At 32.7% G+C, this 21,759-nt stretch overlaps 3 protein-coding genes across 3 annotated transcripts; all 3 read left to right on the top strand.

Moving 5' to 3' along the window:
• The first annotated feature begins 565 nt into the window (after positions 1-565).
• On the top strand, positions 566-3,782 carry LOC11411669 (pentatricopeptide repeat-containing protein At4g15720). Its single transcript, XM_039833443.1, has 2 exons — positions 566-2,804; positions 3,404-3,782. The coding sequence occupies exon 1, from the start codon at positions 863-865 to the stop codon at positions 2,669-2,671; it is 1,809 nt and encodes a 602-aa protein (XP_039689377.1). The 5' UTR covers positions 566-862; the 3' UTR covers positions 2,672-2,804; positions 3,404-3,782.
• A 197-nt stretch (positions 3,783-3,979) lies between these two features.
• Positions 3,980-6,783, top strand: LOC11409009 (1-aminocyclopropane-1-carboxylate oxidase homolog 1). The gene is made up of 3 exons (XM_003609589.4): positions 3,980-4,667; positions 5,132-5,453; positions 6,334-6,783. The coding sequence occupies exons 1-3, from the start codon at positions 4,129-4,131 to the stop codon at positions 6,592-6,594; spliced, it is 1,122 nt and encodes a 373-aa protein (XP_003609637.1). The 5' UTR covers positions 3,980-4,128; the 3' UTR covers positions 6,595-6,783.
• Positions 6,784-11,878: 5,095 nt separating this feature from the next.
• LOC11422279 (sucrose nonfermenting 4-like protein) lies at positions 11,879-20,252 on the top strand. Its single transcript, XM_024782448.2, has 14 exons — positions 11,879-12,165; positions 12,385-12,627; positions 12,795-12,882; positions 13,675-13,851; positions 14,179-14,313; positions 14,423-14,482; positions 14,734-14,823; positions 15,500-15,604; positions 16,104-16,248; positions 16,330-16,503; positions 16,832-16,895; positions 17,033-17,102; positions 18,841-18,955; positions 19,684-20,252. Exons 2-14 carry the CDS (start codon positions 12,497-12,499, stop codon positions 19,773-19,775), a joined length of 1,446 nt encoding a protein of 481 aa, XP_024638216.1. The 5' UTR covers positions 11,879-12,165; positions 12,385-12,496; the 3' UTR covers positions 19,776-20,252.
• The last annotated feature ends 1,507 nt before the right edge of the window (positions 20,253-21,759 follow it).

The following is a 21,759-nucleotide window of genomic DNA, read 5'->3' as shown; positions in this document are numbered from 1 at the left end:
AAGAGATTTCAAAAGATTTTATGAATTTTAAGAAATAATTGAAAAAAAATATCATAACACACTCTCTTTCACAAAATCTCAATAAAGACTCTTATATTTATTTTACTTTATTTTTTACGGGAGAGCTAGAGATAGAGGGAGGGAGGGAGGGACCCAAAATCTCAATAAATATTTATTTTACTTTATTTTTACGGGAGAGCTAGAGATAGAGAGGGGGGGGGGGGGGGGGGGGGGGGGGGGGAGAGGGAGAGAGTGTGAGAGAGAGAGTAAAATTTTAGAAGAAAAAAACAATCTAAGAAATCTCATGTTTTCATATCCTGCAAAATCCGTTAAACAATCCTTCGTAATTTTAATGATTTTAAATTAAGTGATAAGACTTTTTTTATAACAAGGAATCTTAATTGAATAACACAAGACTTTTCTTAAATTGGAAAGAGTCTTGATTAAATACCACAAGACTTCTTCACAAAAAAAAAGTCTTTTAAAATTCCTTGGAATCATGATCCAATACACCCACCTTAGTATTTGGAAATCACATTACCTTTTCTTGCCCATTTTTTTCTAACACAAATATATCAAACTAAACTGGATATTGATTTGAAGTTCTCGATAAGTTAACCAAATCAGCAAATCCAACTTGTTTCAAACATGAATTTGTCCAATTTAGTAAAAACAGGTTTGGTACTTACGCAATGTGCACGTACTGATAAATGAAGCCACCCAGCAATGCACGACTAGAAGTACTGTACTGTGATCTAAGAATTTACCAAAAATAAAATGGTTTTTAAAAGTGTAATCGATTGGTCAATTTTGATGATGTACTTTGTTGGATATACTATATTGAGTCAACCTTGACCAAAACATGATGAAACCCAATTTGGTCAAATCCCTCTCCCGCCATCACAAACTGACACTGTTCTCTTTCCATACCAATACCAATGCCCACAACATTGGAAAGTTCCACACTTTCAACCATTTACCCTCTGCAACCCCTACCCACGCCAACGTTGTCAAATCTGGTTTATCAAATGACACTTTTACCACCAACAATCTCATTAATTCCTATCTCAAACTCCTTAAAATCGACCATGCACACAAACTGTTCGACGAAATGTCTCACCCAAATGTTGTCTCTTGGTCTTTGCTTATGGCTGGTTATGTCAGACAGGGTCAACCCAATATTGCACTTTGCCTCTTCCATCAAATGCAAGGAACATTGGTTATGCCGAATGAATTCACTTTTTCCACTCTCATCAATGCGTGTTCTATTCTTGCCAATCTTGAGACTGGTAGAAGAATTCATGCTCTTGTTGAGGTTTTTGGTTATCGTTCTGATCTTGTTGTGTGTTCTTCCCTAATTGATATGTATGGGAAATGTAATCGTGTTGATGAGGCGCAGATGATTTTTGACTTCATGTGGGTAAGAAATGTGGTTTCTTGGACTTCCATGATCACTACGTATTCTCAAAATGGACAAGGGCACCTTGCTCTACAATTGTTCAGGGAATTCAATCATATCAGGATGAATAAACCGAATCATTTCATGTTATGCAGCGCAGTCACTGCTTGTGCAAGTTTAGGGAGGCTGGGTTCGGGGAAGATCACTCATGGGGTGGTCATCCGCCTTGGACACGATGCAAGTGATGTGGTTGCTAGTGCACTTGTGGATATGTATGCTAAATGTGGTTGTGTTACCTATTCTGACAAAGTCTTTAGGAGAATAGTCAATCCTTCGGTGGTTCCCTATACTTCGATGATTGTTGGTGCTGCAAAATATGGACTTGGAACATTGTCTCTAAGACTATTTCAGGAAATGGTTGATAGAAGAATAAAACCAAATAGCATCACTTTTGTTGGGGTCTTACATGCTTGCAGCCATTCAGGGCTTATAGATAAAGGGCTTGAGCTTTTTAACTCCATGAATGAGAAATATGGGGTGATGCCAGATGCAAGACATTATACGTGTATTGTAGATATGCTCGGTCGCGTAGGGCGTATAGATGAGGCATATCAGCTAGCACAATCAGTTCAAGTTGGAAGTGAGGATGATGCTTTGTTGTGGGGGACACTTCTTTCAGCTAGTAGGCTTCATGGTAGAGTAGACATTGCCATTGAAGCTAGCAATCGGGTAATAGAATCAAACCAACAAGTGGCAGCTGCATATGTTACATTGTCCAACACTTATGCATTGGCAGGGGATTGGGAAAATGCTCATAACCTACGATCTGAAATGAAGCGTACCGGAGTTTATAAGGAACCCGGAAGCAGTTGGATTGAGATAAAGGATTCAACATATTTGTTCCATGCTGGAGACTTATCTAAGTGTAGTCAAAAGAGGGAGCTACTAAGCTTGCTAAGGGAATTGGAAGGGAGAATGAAAGAGCGGGGGCATGTGGGAGTGACTACCGGGTTGGTGTTTGTTGATGTTGAAGAGGAAGCCAAAGAGGAAATTGTGAGTTTACACAGTGAGAAACTTGCATTGGCATTTGGGTTATTAAACACACCTAAAGGAATCACCATCATAATAATGAAGAACTTGAGAATGTGCAGGGATTGCCATGAAGCCTTTAAGCTTATTAGTGATATTGTAGAGAGAGAATTTGTTGTGAGAGATGTGAACAGATTTCATCATTTCAAAAATGGATCATGCACGTGCGGAGATTTTTGGTAACCATCTGTCTACATCTGATGCAAAATTTCATGCAACAGTAAATTAACAAGAGATCAATCCTATCTCAATAAAGAAATGAACATCAAGTTGGATCAGAAGTTGGTGATTATAAGATTGTACTCTAATTGGGAAGGTAATTAAAATCAGACCGGATATTAAATCGATGTAGGTATCCTTGCAATGCTTGAAAGTATTGAGGCTAGGGTCTAACTGTGGTCTAATCGGTAGTAATCAAATATACATATTGTTATTTTTTTTAATGTGATATATAAATAAAAATGTAACATATAAAATAAAAATAAACTTTTTTAATCAATATGTTTCAACATTCTTTTTATATACAAAAAGAAATCTTTAAGTTGAACTTTCCCCGTTTTTTTTGTGTTAACCTTTCATTTCAAGGTAAAGGACCTCAACAATCCAAAGTTCAAACGAAAAGTAAGTAAAGTCTAACCAAGAATTGGTCCACCCATAAATTTTCCCTTATTTTAGAACTAAATATATGTAACATAACATTTTTTTTTTTATTATTTGATTTAAAACTTTACTGTAAAAAAATAGTTAACTGTAAAAAATAAAAAGTAGACTTTTGAGTGGACCCTCATGACACACTAAATGCATATATTTTAATTGCTGTTTCATCCTCAGACTTTCCAACATTTTCAAAATATCAAAAGCATTTCTTCAACCCTCCCTCTACTTCAACTGCAACTTTTTTCGCTACTTGGTCAGGTAACTGTTTCGTTAAGCCAAGCATTTGATTTGGATAGTGAATTTGGGGAAACAAAATGAAATTGCATGAATCTTCCAAATTTAATTACGGTTTGGTTCAAATACACAGGTCATAGTGCTGTCATATAGATTGTAGGTAATGTTTTACTGTTGTGATATTTTATCGATGATTTGTTTGCAAAATTTTGAATAAATTCTTCAAGATTATACTTCATAATACAACATTTTCTGTACCCTGTTCAACTAAAAAAAGTTATATGATGAATAGAAACTTCATGAATATAGCATAGTTAGAGGGTAGATATGCAATTGAAGTGGTTGTGGAGTATGGTGAACGGCGAATAAAGTATTATATCATAGACAAAGCCTACTTATTTTCTAAATTACATCATTATTATATCAGTGAAACTATCACGTGTTTATTATGTCTTTAATGAATTGGGGTCCTCTTTATTTTATGTTTATATTCCACATACAAAGTTGTCTAACTTATTTTTATAAAAATAAAATGCTTACTTGGTCAACTTGCGTGCAGAACAGACAAAACAATCTCACTTTCACTTGTTTCTTTAATTGTTTAATTTGTTATACTTCATTGACTTGGATTGGTCTTATCTGCAAATCCTATTTCAATGTCCTCTCATGTCTAATTCTATTTACTTTAACTTCATACTTTGTGTTAGAGGAAGAAGACAGTGCTATTCTGGTTTTGTTTCCTTCTCAACATGGTGGTAAAAAACACAAATCAATTAGAGGAAGCCACTGATTCCACTTATGATAGAAAAGCTGAAGTGAAAGCTTTTGATGATTCACGAGCAGGCGTCAATGGTTTGGTTGAGTCTGGGGTTTCAAAGATCCCACGCTTTTTCCATGCCGGGAAGTTGGACATCGGTGAAAACTCAACTTGTGACTCCAAGTTGAGTGTTCCGATTGTAGACCTCAAAGACATACACAACAATCCAGCTCAACGTGTAGATGTAATTCATCAAATTCGAAGTGCATGCCATGAGTGGGGATTTTTTCAGGTGATTAATCATGAAATTCCCATTACCGTCTTGGATGAAATGATTGATGGAATCCGTAGCTTTCATGAACAAGATGCTGATGTAAGAAAAGAGTTTTACACGCGTGATTTAAAGAAAAAAGTTATGTATTATTCTAATGTACACTTGTTTAGTGGGCAAGCTGCTAATTGGAGAGATACATTTGGTTTTGCTGTTGCTCCTCATCCATTCAAACCCGAGGAAGTGCCACCAATATGCAGGTAATGAACTCAATATTAATTTGGATTCTCACTCTCCAAATCATAATCATATTTTTCTCACTATCTAAGCATTTATTTATGGGTTATAAATGTCTTTTATCTTAAAAAATAGATAAATGTTTACCTTTAGTCATGTTTTCTGATAAGCATGGGCCGTGGTCCCTAAACTCAACTTCGTTGGGGAAAACTGCTTTTAAAATTTGAGGGATTTAACATTGATGTTTTCCTATTTTGTATGACTAAATATATTTAACCGTTGATTTATTATGTTAACACTTATGCTATAAATAGAAGAACTACTTTGGTTGGCCTTGCAAGTTTTCTATTAAATATGGTACAATCAGGTTTCCTAGATTTTATTATTTGTTACATCACATGGTATGTAATCATGATCAAAAGTGCAGTCACAAATCATGTTCATTTGAATTATTTTAGCCATTGCTGAGTTGATTGCATATTTCCAGAGATATTGTGATTGAATATTCACAGAAAATAAAGGAGTTGGGTTTCACAATCTTTGAGTTGTTGTCAGAGGCACTAGGACTTAACTCTTCTTACCTCAAAGAGTTGAATTGTGCTGAAGGACTCTTTATTTTGGGTCACTGCTATCCACCGTGCCCTGAACCTGAGTTAACTATGGGCACTACAAAGCATACTGATAGTAACTTCATGACATTACTTCTACAAGACCAACTTGGTGGTCTTCAAGTTCTTCACAAGGATAAATGGGTCAACGTCCCTCCGGTACATGGAGCTCTTGTTGTAAACGTTGGAGATCTTCTACAGGTAAACATTCTAAACCTAAGCATAAGACATACCAATCTCTTGCTTTAGGTACACGTATACCAACAAAAAATTAATATTGAATTTTTTTTATTAGCTAGCCTGGTCTTGCAACCGGTTTGTATGGTTTTCCGTTGCTTGAGCCTATACCACATTTATTTTTTTAAGACCCCAAATTTAAAAAAAGCATCACATAAAAGTTTACTTAAAGCTTAAAAATATTTTATGGCAGCCCTAAGAGTCAAATCAATATTCAGTAAAAGGTTTTATTATTCGATTAAGCTCTTATTAATATATAAAAACTGAACAAGGCCTGGGGAAAGTATACTCGGATGTGGAAAGGTTGGCCCAAATTATCAAATGTGTTAAATATGCCATAAGATTTACAACTATGCTCAAATTTTATATTTTCCATGCTATGACTTTCAGTGGTTCAAATAATCTTGGTCAAACACTCATTTCTTACTTTTGCAGTTTAAGAACCACTTGTATTTGACTTTTTTTTTTTGGATAGCTACAAATGAATATTGGTCATCAATTTGCTTTTATTAATTTGGAGAGAAAATAATGACACTTCCTTATGGTTTCTTATTCTTATTATTAACAATTAGCGTGCAGACGGGCACGACCTTGCTATTATCTTCTGTCTTTTTGTCATAATGAATTTTTCCAAAACCGGTGTGACAGAGAAAAAAACATCCCCAAAACTGAAGCAGAAACTGCTGCAGAACCGCTGCACAGCAGGCTGAAATCTTCACTTTTAGAATACAATTATAGTGAAATACAGTTGTTGAATAGAAATCATCACTAAAATCAAAATCATTGATTGTCTTTTGTTGAAAGTTTATGGTAATAGTTTTATCATTTGTTTATACTCTTGCAGCTTATCACGAATGACAACTTCGTAAGTGTTTATCACCGAGTCTTATCTCATAATATAGGCCCGAGAATTTCTGTAGCAAGCTTCTTTGTGAATTCTCCTGACCCAATCGAAGGTAAGTCAAAGGTTTATGGTCCTATTAAGGAACTGCTTTCAGAAGAAAACCCACCAATCTACAAAGACATTACCATAGAAGATTTCTTGGCACATTATTATGCAAAAGGCCTTGATGGGAACTCTTCCTTGCAGCCCTTCAAGTTGTGAATTCAACATGTAAATGCAATTTTGATACTCATGGAGGTCACAATAGTCTATCTAAATAACAAGCCATGTTTTCAGCTATAAGTGTGCTCTATGTCATGTATCAAGTATCTAAGACTGAAATAAATGAATTATCTATGTTTGTTGACATTTTTCTGAAATAATTGGAATGAACTATGAAGTTATGACCAAGAACTTCTAAATTAGAAAAAGTATGTGACAAAATTTTAACATATATGATGAGGCAAGATAATGAGTATCACTAATTTTCACACAGGAATGAATTTGTTTAGCAATTTCACGGTGAGAAAATATGGGATTGGGGAAAAATTGAATGAGCTTGCTGATTGTAAATGATAAAAGTATTGATTCTATATATTATAGTGGTCACTTGCTAGTCTTTTGTTTAATTCCCATCAAAAACAGTTTGTTAAAAGAAAGTCTGGTGGTGACTAATTGACATATAGATGACTAATTGACATATAGATCTTTGTATGATACACCATCATCTTTGAACAAATTCAGATTTGGCAGCTTTGGATTCTTGGCTGGCTTACTGCCTAGAAAATTTGCTCCATCAAGGAGCTTAATTCATACTGCCTTTGAGAAAGTATGTGTATGAGATAATGCAAAGGACTTATAGAGCAATGCAAGGGACTTGTAGCAGTCTTGAGATAATGTAATGCCTAATTTATTTATTCTTGAAATAAATGTCAAAAACAAAATCAAGCAGGTAACAACAAATACCATTCAAGAGTCCCACGAAGAGTATAACAATCCTACGAAGAAGCTTGAAGGCAAAAGCTAAACTCAATAGCAGGACCAGGAAATAAGCCACCAAGATTGGCCAGTGAGCAATACCAATATGCTATATTATACCACTGCTGCTCTAGGCATGTCTTGAGGCAGCAAGACCCGCAGTTTCACTAACTTTAACCGATTTAATCCAATCCACGATGCTTTGATCTCCACCCAAGACTCAAGAAATTTTAATTAGTAGAGACAAGATCATATACTACAAATATATATTGAAAATATTTTATACATAAACGATAAAATTATTATATCATTATCACTAAGCCAAAAATTGATTACAATACTATATCATTTTATACTACCCAAAAATTAAAGGAACCTCAAACCATTGTTATGACATGGTCAAAATGAACATGTTGATAGCAGTGTCTCATTAAGTTTTTCCAGTTGGTTTCATTCAATTTTGGTGTTACATAAAAAACAAAAACAAAACAAAAAATCCTGTTATAGTTATATACTTGCCATAATCAACTTGATATGAAGGTTTCAGCAGTTTCAACAAGATTTGTTGTGTTTTAGCATAGTTGTCATTCTATGTGGGAAGAAGGTATGTAGAGGTCTGAGTTTCTTGGTTCATGTAAAATTCTCTAAATTTGTAAAGAAAATTGTAATGATTGAAAGATCAATGGCTTGTATGAAAATATGATCGGTGTGTTCCCAAGTCATAGTTCAACTAGCAAATGTTGAAATTGTTAGACTGGATACCGTGACTCAGGTTCAAACATGGGATCCCTCAGTTGTCTGAGTTTTCAATTGGTTATTGTCATTCCATTTATCTACAAAAAAAAAATTGTGATAGTTGCATTTGATGCCAAATCTACTTGTAGAATGTTATACAACTGTTGCAGTTTGTCTTTATTTTGTTTTATCAAACGGGTCATCATAGATTGAGTGATCATCGGTTAAAAATGTATCTGCATTTTTATTTGAAAATCCAGAGCTCATGCATGATTATAGATTCTGGGCAATAATTTATTCTCTTGTTGGACTTGGGAATGTAAGTTTTTGACTATAAAACTTTTAAGAAAGTCGCTAGAAATATCAACAACTTACCAAACATTTTTGTGAGAATAATCTTCTCTACTTATCTGAGATAGCACATGAGCACTCTTCTCAGATTTAGGGACGGTTGGAGTGAGATGCAGGTTCCAGGTTTTTTCCCCTTCCAGATTTAGAGGTTATCTTGAAATGTAAGAAACATGTAGGACTTTTATAAGGTCGGGTAGATCCCTTATTAAACTTTATACCTGAAATTTAGGATGAAACCCTTAACCGAAATCGCAGACAGTTCTCCCGAACTCAGTAAGCTAAGACCATTTTTTTTTTGAAAGTACTAGTCATCTAATTCTCTTGGGTATTGGTCTCTAAATTGTAGTCATTTTGTTTCTAAACCACTGTGGAATCATTTCCAGCTCTTACTACCTCTGTCCAAACTCAAAAGCACCAAAATAGTTATACTTGTTATTTATGCATCACTATTTGCTTCAAATTGACTCTTTATCTTTATCTACTTTTTTCATAGCTTTGTTTAATCATAATGGCTCGTATTTCACTCCTTAGTAGGGTTCCTGCAGCAGATATACTCTTTGTAGTTCTCTCTTTTTACCATATGAAAAATGTATGCAAAATGTAGACCTCAAACTCCACACTAAGCATTATTGCATCTTAACTAAAGAACTTTCAACCCTTGTTAAACTTCCCAAGTTCAGTTGAGTAATCATTATGATCATGAATGAATGATTGAGTAAATTTTAATCACATTCTTTCAACACAAAAGATCTAAATTAAAAACATGAAATATGAAATGAGAAGAAGAATGAACATCAAAATTAAAAAAAACATAGAGAATTGAATCACAGAGGCAAGAACTCGTTGAAGCTATGGTTGGTTTGAAAACCTCTTGGAACCACCGTAACGTGAAACAGAAAAAACAAAAACAATTTCATGATATTTACCAAAATACCACAACGTTTTTAATGTTTAAAAATAAAAATAAGTTAAAAGTTGATATTTAATAATTTTAACTATGGTGGAACCCCTTCCCGGACTCTGCACATGTGAATGCAAGAGTTAGTGCACCGGATTGTCCTTTTTTTTAATTACTTTTAATTTAAAATTAATTCTCTCAAAAAATTCAAAATTAATATTAATATAACACTTGATTAAAAAACATAAAAATATTGAAATATACAACTTTGAAGAAAATTATTTTAATAGATTTAACCTAAACAAATTGTAAATAATAGTAAATATATAAAATTAAAGGGTTAAATATGTTTTTGTCCCTATAAATATAAGGGTTAAATATGTTTTTGGTTCCTATAAATATACCAACTTTTCGTTTTAGTCCCTTTAAAATTTTCCTTCCACTTTTAGTCCCAAAATTTTTTTCCATCTTCACTTTTGGTCTCTATTTTAAAGTAAACTCATATGTATAATTCATATTTTTGAATAAAATTTTGCAGAAAAATTCATAATATTATAAGAATCTCTTCCAAAAAAAAATTAGAATTTTTTAACAAAATATGAATTTAATATAAATTTTTATATTTTTTACGGTTAAAAATTCATATTTAATTTATGTTTTATTAAAAAATTATAATTTTTTTTTTAAATTTAATGATTTAAAATAATAAATTTAATGTTTGTGATTTTTTAACAATAATTTCAATGCTTGAATTTTTTTTCTCTTTTTTGAGGTTGGGTCTATAGTTTATGTACCTTAAGTTTTAGTTCACCCTTTGTCATGTCATTCTTACTCCAATGCAAGTTTTCTATAGTTGTCATCATCTATAGTTGTTATTATATAACAAATTTGAACATAATGCATCATGTATTATAGTTGCTCTGATAAAAAAGATGACAAAGAATTATATTTGGTTGCCAAATTGAAAATTATAAAATTAATTTAAATGAGTTGGACATCAAAGACTTGTTAGAGTCGCGGTAGAACTCAAAGTTCAACAAACATTAACATAAAGAGGTTCTTATCGATCGAAAGTTCAATCATCGTCCACATTGTGGAGTATGCGTCAGTCTCTCGTCAGCCAAGTCAATATTTCTTGATAATTATATTTTCAAATTAAAACGTGAAAAAAATTGTGAATCAACAATATAAATTATATTTTCTACTAAAATACAATATAAATTTTAGGGTTAAATATGTTTTTGATCCCTACAAAAATATAAACTTTTCATTTTAGTCTTTCTAAAATTTTGTTAGACTTTTAGTCCCCAAAAGTTTTCCATCATCACTTTTGGTCCCTACTTTTTAGTCAACTCATGTCTAGATTTCATATTTCTGAACAAATTTTGTAGAATATTATGACAATCCCTCCCCAAAAAATTTAGATTTTTTTTTAACAAAACATGAATTAAATATGAATTTTAAACTAAAAAAATATAGAAATTCATATTTAATTTATGTTTTGTTAAAAAATTCTAATTTTTTAGTGAGATTTTTATATTAATCTAAACATTTCTGAAAAATTCAAAAAAATGAAATCTGGACTTAAGTTGATTTAAGTCTAAGGACCAAAAGTGGCGATGAATTTTTTTGGAGGACAAAAGTCAAAGAAAAATTTTAAGAAGCCTAAAACAAAAAGTTAGTATATTTATACGGACGGACCAAAAACATATTTAATCCTAAATTTTATTGATGCCATTATGGTAAAAAAAAAATATAAACCTGATGTATGATTTTAATGTGTTTGTTGTAAATAGAAAAAGACATCAATTTCACATATACTATGATCAAATATTTATAGAAAATAAGATTGAAATTATGTCTAATATTATTCATAATTATATTGTTGTGATTTAATTAATAATATTTTTTAAGAGGAATTTAATTAATAATTTAATAACTTAACTGTAGTTTTGGTTCCTTAAATATCACAATCTTGCAATTTTTGTTCATATAATAAACAATAACAAATCAACCTCCTAAGTTTATCCTCTTTTGCACTTTTGGTCTCCCAAATCAATTTTGACCAAGTAAATGCTTACCGACACCCACATCACTTGATTTATTAGGCTTAATTACAATTTTGGCCTCCTAAATATCACAATTTTGCGATTTTGGTTCTTTAAAAAAATAGAAAGTCAGATGTGACACTTCATTTAAGTGACATGGGTACCACATAAGTATTGGATCAAAATTGATGTGGATGACCAAAAGTGCAAACTTAGGAACTGATTTGTTATTGTTTTTTATAGGAGGTCAAAATCGTAAGATTATAATCTTTAGAAAACCAAAACTGCAATTCAATCTAATTTAAATTATTATCTGAGTTGCTCCTACTTTAATGAAAGATAAAAAATAATTTGGAATAATAAATAACTCCGTCCAAATGAAAAGTATCTCATTTATTGTTATAGAAGATTATCAATCATTGCCAAAACAAAATAAATTGTTCTTTTTTCGTTAAATCAAAATAAATTGTCATTTCTTTACCAATATGAGGTTGATTATCAGCAGCAACTTCACACAATTCATTGACCCTTTTTAATTTTTTTTATAGTAATTTTTCTTTCATATATCAAATCAAATCAAATTTTACCCAAAATAAAAAATCAAATTAAATTAATTAGTTCATACAATATTTCAAGGTTTCGTCTATCACAACGCACACAAACATCCTCGATTTTCTCAACCTCTTCTGTTCTGTTCTGTGTTCTGTTTCAATAGGGTTTCTATTTTTATTTATTTTTTCCCCACAAAATTCTTAATTTCGTCGACGCAAGACCATCGATTTGGTAAGATTTTTTTCTTTCTTCTCGATTTAGGGTTAGGGTTTTTCTTGCATGCAATTTTGTGCTACACGCTTCAAATCTTCATTCCGTTCCCTTCTACTGTGCAATGTGCACTTGTTATTTTTGATTTTTCATCATAACAAAGCATCAAAATTTCAACTTTTTTTTTTTGTTGGATTTTGATTTGGGATAAATTTTCAATTTTTATTTTTTGCTTCGTAGTGTATTGAATTGGTGCTGCATTTGCTCAGCGAATTGAACTTGATTAGAGGATGCTATAAAGTTTAGTTCTTGGTGGGAATTTTGAGTGTATCACACTGAATTTTGGAATAGAATGTTCAGTCCAAGCATGGATTCTGCAAGGGATGTGGGTGGTGTTGTTGCCGCAGGGACGGTGCTGATTCCAGTGCGGTTTGTGTGGCCATATGGGGGAAGAACTGTTTATCTCAGTGGTTCTTTCACAAGGTATATATTTTTATCAATAAATCATTACACTTCAATTCTAAAAGTTTTGATTTTTTGGTTCAAAAACTCTAATTTTCTTTGTTTTATCATTGTGGTGGTTTTCGTGGAGATTTATGTTTTTTTTTTTTGCATTTTTTAATAAGAAAAATTTAAATTTTGTCTCAAAGGTGGTCTGAGCTTCTGCAAATGTCACCAGTTGAAGGTTGTCCAACTGTGTTTCAAGTTATTCATAACTTGGCCCCTGGCTATCATCAGGTTAGTTTATAGTGTTGCCTTGGTACTTGATAATGATTGTGTAGTAGTCTCATATTCTTTTTTAGAATATTATATGTGTATTTGTGTGTGGATTTAATAGTTTTTTACCTTAAAAGGTGTTTTGGTGGCAAAGTGTTTCTCTGGCAGACAACTAGCGACGGCAATGAGCTCTGTGTTGATGATATTAGCTAGTGTATAAACTCAAGACTTGTTTAATCTCTGAACGTCTGGTTGTCGAACTGGACTGCCTGACTGCATGCAATCATGCAGTCAGGGGATCCGTGACCGCCTGATGTCTGATCTGATTGAGATCGGATGGTCCCGATCTTAAGCTTGGTAGTTTTAGTTTTTGAAGGAAATCAAAATCTGCTTTAGATCTGGACTTTCGATCTCGATCAGACGATCATGGATCTCTTGACCTACGATTTCGTGTAGTCAGTGACAACAAGAAATCCGGGTTCCTTGTTATCATGGAAGCTACAGGGAAATGAATGATTACCGATGTTATTTACAGGGATAGGGTTCACGATCTATTCAGAATTTTACCTTTTTTAAGATTTTGTTCTGAGATGTTTTCTTTTCATAATAAATGTTAATCAAGAATTAATATGTTTTGTTTTCATAATGAATGTTAATCGAGAAGTAATATACTGTTTATGTTTGATATTGAAGTGTTCATTTATGATTCACACTAGTGGATTTAAAAGATTCAGGGCAATATTTATTATTAAAAATGTTTGAACTTTATTCGTAGTTGCCTATATACTTATTATATTGTTTTCTAAAATGCAGTACAAGTTTTTTGTTGATGGAGAATGGCGGCATGATGAGCACACCCCCCATATAACCGGAGATTATGGGATAGTTAACACTGTATTATTGGCTACTGATCCTTTCGTACCTGTTTTACCTCCGGACATAGTTTCTGGGTCCAACATGGATGTTGACAATGAGACTTTTCAGCGTGTGGTAAGTGTTACTCATACCTTGACCTGGTAATTATGATTACAAGCATGTCTGATATTTGGGTGATGGCTTACAGATTTTTTTTACTATGTTTGGACTGAAATTTTAAAGAATAGTTTTCATACCACACGATATATAGGCCTATTGAGGCGTCTATTCCAAATCAGTCACCCAAAATTTAATTTCCATTAGTATTCTCTTATTTATCATAACCCTGGTTACTTACAATGTAATGTCGCAAACTTGTGTTATTTGCATTGTACTACCTTATATTTTCACATGTCTAAATTTGCGTAGTTGTTTATTTGCATATAAAATTTCATCGTCCAGGTCCGATTGACAGATGGTACATTGAGTGAGGTGATGCCAAGAATATCAGATGTTGATGTACAGACCTCACGCCAACGTATTTCTACATACTTGTCTATGCGCACAGCTTATGAATTACTTCCCGAGTCAGGCAAGGTTTGGAACTTCCACCATTGGCCCTTTATTCAGGACTGTACCTTTTGCTTTTGTCAAACCCGCTACCTAGAATCACATGATTTACTAATGTGGTGACATATGGCCACAGGTTGTTACCTTGGATGTTGATCTACCAGTGAAGCAAGCATTTCACATACTACATGAGCAGGTATCTTTGATTTCCTCATATAGAAAACTTTTTTAATATACTGAATAACTCTGCTCAAAATATGTTTAATTACTGCATGTAACTCCTTGCCTTTTAATCCTGATAAATAGGCGAGATATGATGTATATGCATTTTGAATCCTTTATGAAATTTGAGGTTTCAGCTTTCTCATTCGGATTGTTTCTGCGTGTTTATCGGTTGCTTGTTTGTTGCTTTCTTATGCAAATTTTTTTGAATTGGATAATTTACAGGGAATTCCCATGGCTCCTCTTTGGGATTTCTGCAAGGGGCAGTTTGTTGGAGTTCTGAGCGTTTTGGATTTTATTTTAATTTTAAGAGAGGTATGTAAGTATTCTTCTATTGACTCATTCTGTTGGCAAGTTTTTTAACGCAAAGCTCCTGTCATCATGGCTCGTGTAAACAAGTTTTTTAACGCAATACACTACTGAATACTGATACAAGATGTATGACAGAGGTAAGAAAATGACATATTGCTGCCCGGAGCGAGCTATGTCAGTAAATGTATACACCAAATTACAAAAATATAGGCAGAAACATTTGTTCAATTGATATTGAATAAATAAACGACCTATTGATTCTACATCTCCATGTTTTTTGACGTGGCAATATCAATTTGTCATCACAAGCATTTCATTTATGGTTATTTTCCGTTGATTATGAATATGATAAATTTGTTTGAATATGATAAATTTCCGTTGGACCAAATACCCCACTTAGTGGGATAAGGCTTGGTTGTTGTTGTTGTTGTTGTTGTTTGAAAATAGTCACTACAGAACTTGATTTCTTTGGCTTCGTTTTCCTTGATATTTCAAACCTTTGCATCACACAAAGTTCCCTAAAATAATATGAGCTGGGTTCCAGAAATTAGTTGTTGAGAATCGATTTCAAGATTTTCCAGATAATGATAAACTGCAAATTCTAATTATAAAATTCATTCATGACCCGTCTTTAATTTTTGTTAATGTTTTATGAAATTTGCTATTATCCTTTTCTCAGCTTGGGAATCATGGGTCCAATCTGACAGAAGAAGAGCTTGAAACACATACCATATCAGCTTGGAAGGAGGGAAAATGGACTTTATTTTCAAGACGTTTCATCCATGTAAGTATTGGATTGCTAATTTTCAAAATATTAGTTTCATTTGCAATCCTCTTCAAACCTATCTTTTATTAATTTATAAAGTAATCTAAGAGTGTGTTTGGATGGGGGAATGTTTTGAGGGAATGTAATGTTTTGAGGGAATTCAACTACTTTAAGGTGAATTCAAACAATAGAATTCACCTTAAAGTAGTTGAATTCCCTCAAAACATTACATTCCCTCAAAACATTCCCCCATCCAAACACACTCTAAGTGTTTCACTGTTATCATTCTGCAATCAAAGTACCATTCTTTTTCACAACTTTGCAATTATTCAACTTATTTTATTGGATTCGGATTCGACAAAGTTTTTGCTTGGGTCATGTGTGAAGCTTTGCCCAATAATCACTGTTCTTTTTATCTTGATATGGTCGATGTGCATCTTCTATTTAAAATGAGTGTCATAATTATGGAATGCCTGAGGGGCCATATGATTGATTGTTGATTTTACTTATTGTGCAGGCAGGGCCATCTGATAATTTGAAAGATGTTGCTCTAAAGATTCTGCAAAATGGAATTTCAACTGTTCCTATTATCCATTCATCTTCTGCAGATGGTTCATTTCCACAACTACTACATCTTGCTTCACTTTCAGGGATCCTTAGATGTAAGTGTTTTTTTTTTTTTTTACAACTTTCTTTTTTCTGCTGTTAAGATCTGCTTGATTGTTACCGGATAGAATTTTCAGGCATTTGCAGGTATTTTAGGAGTTGTTCTAGTTCATTGCCCATACTTCAACTTCCAATTTGTGCAATTCCTGTGGGCACATGGATGCCCAAAATTGGGGAGACAAATCGCCGGCCTCTAGCAACATTGAGACCAAATGCTTCTCTTGCTTCAGCCCTAAATTTATTAGTTCAAGGTTTGATTCTTTTTTGTTTTTGCGTACAAAATAAAATCAGCGTAGAGAAAGAATAAAGAAATGATTATTCTATTTTATTTTGAGTTATTAGGCTGATGGATCTGGAAGCGGAGTGTTGACTCCCACTTTGAGAAGAAGTGTTGTTTTGGGGTGTGATAAATTAAACAGCATAGAAAAGATGAATGTGTTAACTAAATGAGAAATATCCATTTTCAAATTTAAACATTGAAATTGTAGATAGATGTTTTGCTTACATTATATGATTATATACCGACATAACATTTCGACATTTTCTTACTGACATAACAGTTCAACATTTTCTTTGCAGCTCAAGTAAGTTCAATACCAATAGTTGATGAGAGCGACTCTTTACTGGATATATATTGTCGGAGGTTAGTAGTTTTTATCGTCATCAATATACCTCGGAAGTTCTATGGTTGAAACATTAAATTGTCTTCACTCTTCACAATTCCTTTCTATAGAGTGGGCCATCAAGTTTCTAATTTTTTCTCCTTTCCTTGCTTTGTAGTGATATAACAGCCTTGGCAAAAGACAGAGCTTATACACACATTAATCTTGATGAAATGACAGTTCATCAGGTAAGTTAGATTTTTCTATTTTTCATTTTTCCTCATTGACAATTTTTTTTTTTTTTTAAATTAAAGATAGAAAAAAAACTAAAATGGAAACATGTTTGTTTAGCTTTTACCGCTGTGTAGTTTTGCTGAGCCTATGACACTGATCACTTGAGGACGGCCATAAAATTAATATATTGAATCATTGCTTTTCTGCCCCCTACTAAATTTTCTTTTTCTTTGATAAAAAAAATAAAATTACTTGGCATTTCTTTTGAGAGGAAAAATTACTCAGCTTTATAAAGGGTAGGATTATCTAGAACTATGATGCTTAAATTTAGTGTTCTCCTTCCCTATTGACGTTATGTAATGTCCTTTCTTCTTGAAACGTTTCTATCCCATATCTCATGATATTTGATCATTCATTTCTTTTGCATGATTATCTAATGTTTAAGAGACCTTGAAATTTATATGGAATTAGATTCCTTTTTTTAAACAATGTTTTATTGATCAGAGGTGGATACTATTCCTTTTTATATTGTAGGTTAACATACACCCATGATTTAATGTGTACTACCCTAGACTTGAATACACAAAAAAATTAGTAATATTTGGTGGACCAAAATATAAGCATAATCTAACTAACTTCACCCTATTTAATTATATTATTCTCAATATTCTTCAATGACACAAGTTTCCATACAAAATTAAATGAAAAGAAAGGGTAGTTCAGGTCAAGAAATACAATTTTTTTCTTACATTGAGAAAACTAAACGAGGTTAACCTTTTTTCTTAATCTGTTTGTGATGAGTTATATGTACTTATAATTGAGCTCAGAGGGAATGCGTTGTATCAATGAAAAGTTAACTTCCTTAATGTGCTCCCTACTAAAATCTTTTTATATTAAGTGATGTGCTTATCCTATGAATATTATTAAAAGTGCACATTTGTGCATTCAATGAGCCCCAGTTGCCTTAGAGTTAGACCGAGGAACTAAAAATAGGCAATAATCCAGGTCAATTATATTAGCCTTCTTGTAGCAATTTGGTGGTTAGATTGAGTTGATATGTTGAGGAAGAAAGGAGAAGCAACTTATTGTTTGATTGTTGAGAAAGAACAGATGTAATGAGTTTTAGCAATTCATTTGTTTAAAATATATGATCATTTAAAGTGTATGCTTGATGAGTCCAGCTTGATAAGTCCTAACTTCTAGCAGCCCACGCCTTTGGTGTATGTTTTTAGCTGAAGTTATACTAGATGTTGGACAGGATGAGTAACACTGTCTTTAACGGCTGGGATTTGACATTATCAATGGAATCAATGGAATACCTAGTTGAGCATCTTACCGTCTGCACCATGAAATGAGTACATCGTTACTTCTTTTAAATGGGGAAAATAGACTGTTTTGCTATTTACTCTAATTTGTAGTGGAACCACCCATTTTTTGCTAAAAATGACATGCCTTCTGAAAGCTTTCCTACTGTTGAGTTTCTTTTAAGATTGTCACGTTTCTGATGGTGGGTTGTGAAAGCTTTGTTGCTGTTTTCGGTGGTTGCTGTTAATAATTTAAACAGATTACCTACAATTGTTCATTTTAAAAAAGATAATAATAATCCAGAGCAAAGGTCAGGATCTATTCCAGTAATTCATTTTTTTTAGAATTTCGTGGATGTTAATGGTGATACTGTTTGAAAAAATAAATGTAGTGTATCCTGAGTTTTTAATATTGTGATTTAATCCCTCTCTTGTTTTGTCTGTACAGGCATTGCAGTTGAGCCAGGATGCTTTTAATCCTAATGAGTCGAGAAGTCAAAGATGTCAGATGTGTTTGCGAACTGATTCTTTGCATAAAGTGATGGAACGCTTGGCAAACCCAGGTTTTATTTTCCCTCTTTTTTTTTAAATGGAAGTGGCTTTATGTTTTCTTTGGTTGATTATCAATTGTGTTAGGCTGTCAATTTATTCTTGGTTAGATTTTGTTATTATTCATTTCATCATTTTCAGCAACCAGTAACCATGATTATTCATTTATCTTCAAATGTAGTGAAAGCAATGTCTTATCTTATCTTGAGTTTTTAGGCCCCATTAATATGCGAAAACAATTTTTAAAACATGTTCATTTTAACTTGCTAACAAGAAGATGTGAGACTCTTGAAGTGAACTATTGTAATGGAGAGTAGATGAAATGTTAGCTAGAGATGATGCATCTCTCGAAATAATTAAAACAATTCTTTTGGCATTTCCATTGTTTCTAAAATATGCACACAAATTTTCACTTAAGACTCTATCATCTCCTTGTTAGCTAGTGAAGTTAACACAGCTTCAAATGAAAATAGAAAATGTTATCACGAAGTAAATAGGCATACACTTTGTAGATTCTTGCTCCACGCTAGAGTGTTGTTTGCTATTTTCTGAAACAGCTCTTCTCTCCTAAATCTTAAAACCTAAGCAAAATTGACTAAAATTGTCGAACCCATAAGTGTCACTTTTTGTTGATTCGGTTTAGCACCAGTTTTTTTTTCTTTCTTTCTTCTTGGATATCCAGTTCAGTTTATTTCAACGACCGCAGTGCTTAAAATTTTATGCCCTCTTGACTTGGACTCAGGTGTCCGGCGGCTTGTTATTGTTGAAGCTGGCAGCAAGCGAGTTGAAGGCATCATATCACTGACCGACATATTTAAGTTTTTCCTTTGTTAGTTTGGATTGGTGACTGAACAAGTCTGACTGTTAGTGCTGCAGTGGTCATGACCCTTCTGCATCTAACGCAACCATCATCGGCCCAACCACTAAAGGGGGAGAGAGAGATTCCAGAGCTTCTGCGCGATGATTTGATCGTTATTTCATTGAAATACAATTGGATCGGATCAGCCTCTTGCTTCATTGCCTTGTTTTAAGATTTTAGGCTAGTGAAAGAGGCAGACCTGTAAATTTGAGTTTTTTCATTGTCCCAAATTATTTGTCTCCCCCCATTCATATTTATCTTCAAATATGTTGTGCTCCTGATACAGATACATATTGTTATTTTAAGGTACAAAGTTTAGGGGGGGAGGGGGGGAATTTATGGGAGGACAAATATTTGAAATACTATTTGTATTGTTTTGTTGATTATTAGCGTTAGTTCCTTTGACGTTGTCTCCAAGGAAAAACGTAAGTGTCAAATCGGTAATAGGTAAATATTTTATTGTATGTATGTTCTCTCTTCTATTATTTTTCTCCTCTAAACGTGTGACATATGGTAAACGTGCAATTTTAGGAATTACTATAAAAAATGAGAAAGTCATGGAAATGGACGAAAGTGAAAGAAAACGATGTAGACTTCTTACTTGTCAAAGGACTTCTGTACCATTTATTTGACGGCTTGAGTTCTAAATAGAAAATGCCGCAAAACGTTACTATAGAGATCTTTTAATTAACACAATCATCTCCCTTCTATATAACTATGTTAGTTCTCACTTAGCCTTTTCTCAATTTTTTGTAATTAACTGCCTAACACTCACATCTGTACGAATATCTCATAATTTCATCTCGTTGAGCTCAACCAAAAACATCCGAATGGCAGGAAACAAAAAATATTATAAAGAGAAATGATATTTGAACAACCATTTTGTTGTGATAACTTTCTATCTCATACGCACATTATCTTTTAAATTTCACTCTATTGTTTTGGTTTTTGTGCTAATACCTCATTTTCTTTGTAAAATTTTGATTGTCTGTAAAATTTTGGTTGTCTTAAAAGTTGTCATATAAATGAATGTTTAAATAACACAATTCTATTACTCCCTCCATCCTAAAGTAAGTCAGTCATTTGTTCATTTCACATATTAAGAAAAATGTATAAGTGAAGGAGAGAGAAAAATGGTTTTAAGTGCTCTTGTCAAGTATTTGTGCATTCTCTATTATCATAAATGCAAAGTATAATATATTGAATTGAGAATGATGAAAGTAGTATTAATTAGAGTTATAATTAAAAAAAAAAGTAATTAATATTATATTGAAAAGTGAAATGGATCAGTTATTTTAAGAAAATAATTTTTTACAAAAGACTCATTATTGTGGGACGAAGGGAGTATAAAACTAGAGGAAATTTCCAAGCTTCAAAATTTATCAAGTGGGCTAGGGGAGCAGGGGAAAATTGGTTGAGCAACTTCTGAGACATCTTGCGCAATCCTCAGATTGTATGTAACATCCTAAATTTAAAGAATACATTATCAAACTAAGATTAGAAAAGTTAAAGTTTTTTTCTTATAAACCATATATAATTTATGAAAATTTGCTAAAATTGTATGTGTTTTTTTTATGAAAGCTAAAAATTATATTCACGCTTTAACAATATGAACTAGCTATTTTCTGAAAAAGATAAAAGATGATAGCAATACTGAAACTTAAGATAACTATAAATTTTACATAATTTAAAACATGCAGCGAGTTGAAATCTACAAGGCAAAGGCAGCAAGTAAATCGTTAAATTGGTCTGTCTTTGTAAGCATCTCTCATATACTCAACTATATTAATATTTCAAACTAGTCTTTGTCTTTGTCAAAAGTTTATCAATTAGATCGCTCGTCATATGACAAAAACATAAAGACAGTGATCTAATTGAGAAACTTTTGACAAAGACAGTGATCTAATTGAGAAACTTTTGACAAAGACAGTGATCTAATTGAAAAACTTTTGAGAAAGA

This window comes from Medicago truncatula, chromosome 4 (assembly GCF_003473485.1).
Source record: "Medicago truncatula cultivar Jemalong A17 chromosome 4, MtrunA17r5.0-ANR, whole genome shotgun sequence".
NCBI lineage: Eukaryota > Viridiplantae > Streptophyta > Magnoliopsida > Fabales > Fabaceae > Medicago > Medicago truncatula.
The sequence above is the reverse complement of the archived record's forward strand: the minus strand, read 5'-3'. Positions and strand labels throughout refer to the sequence as shown.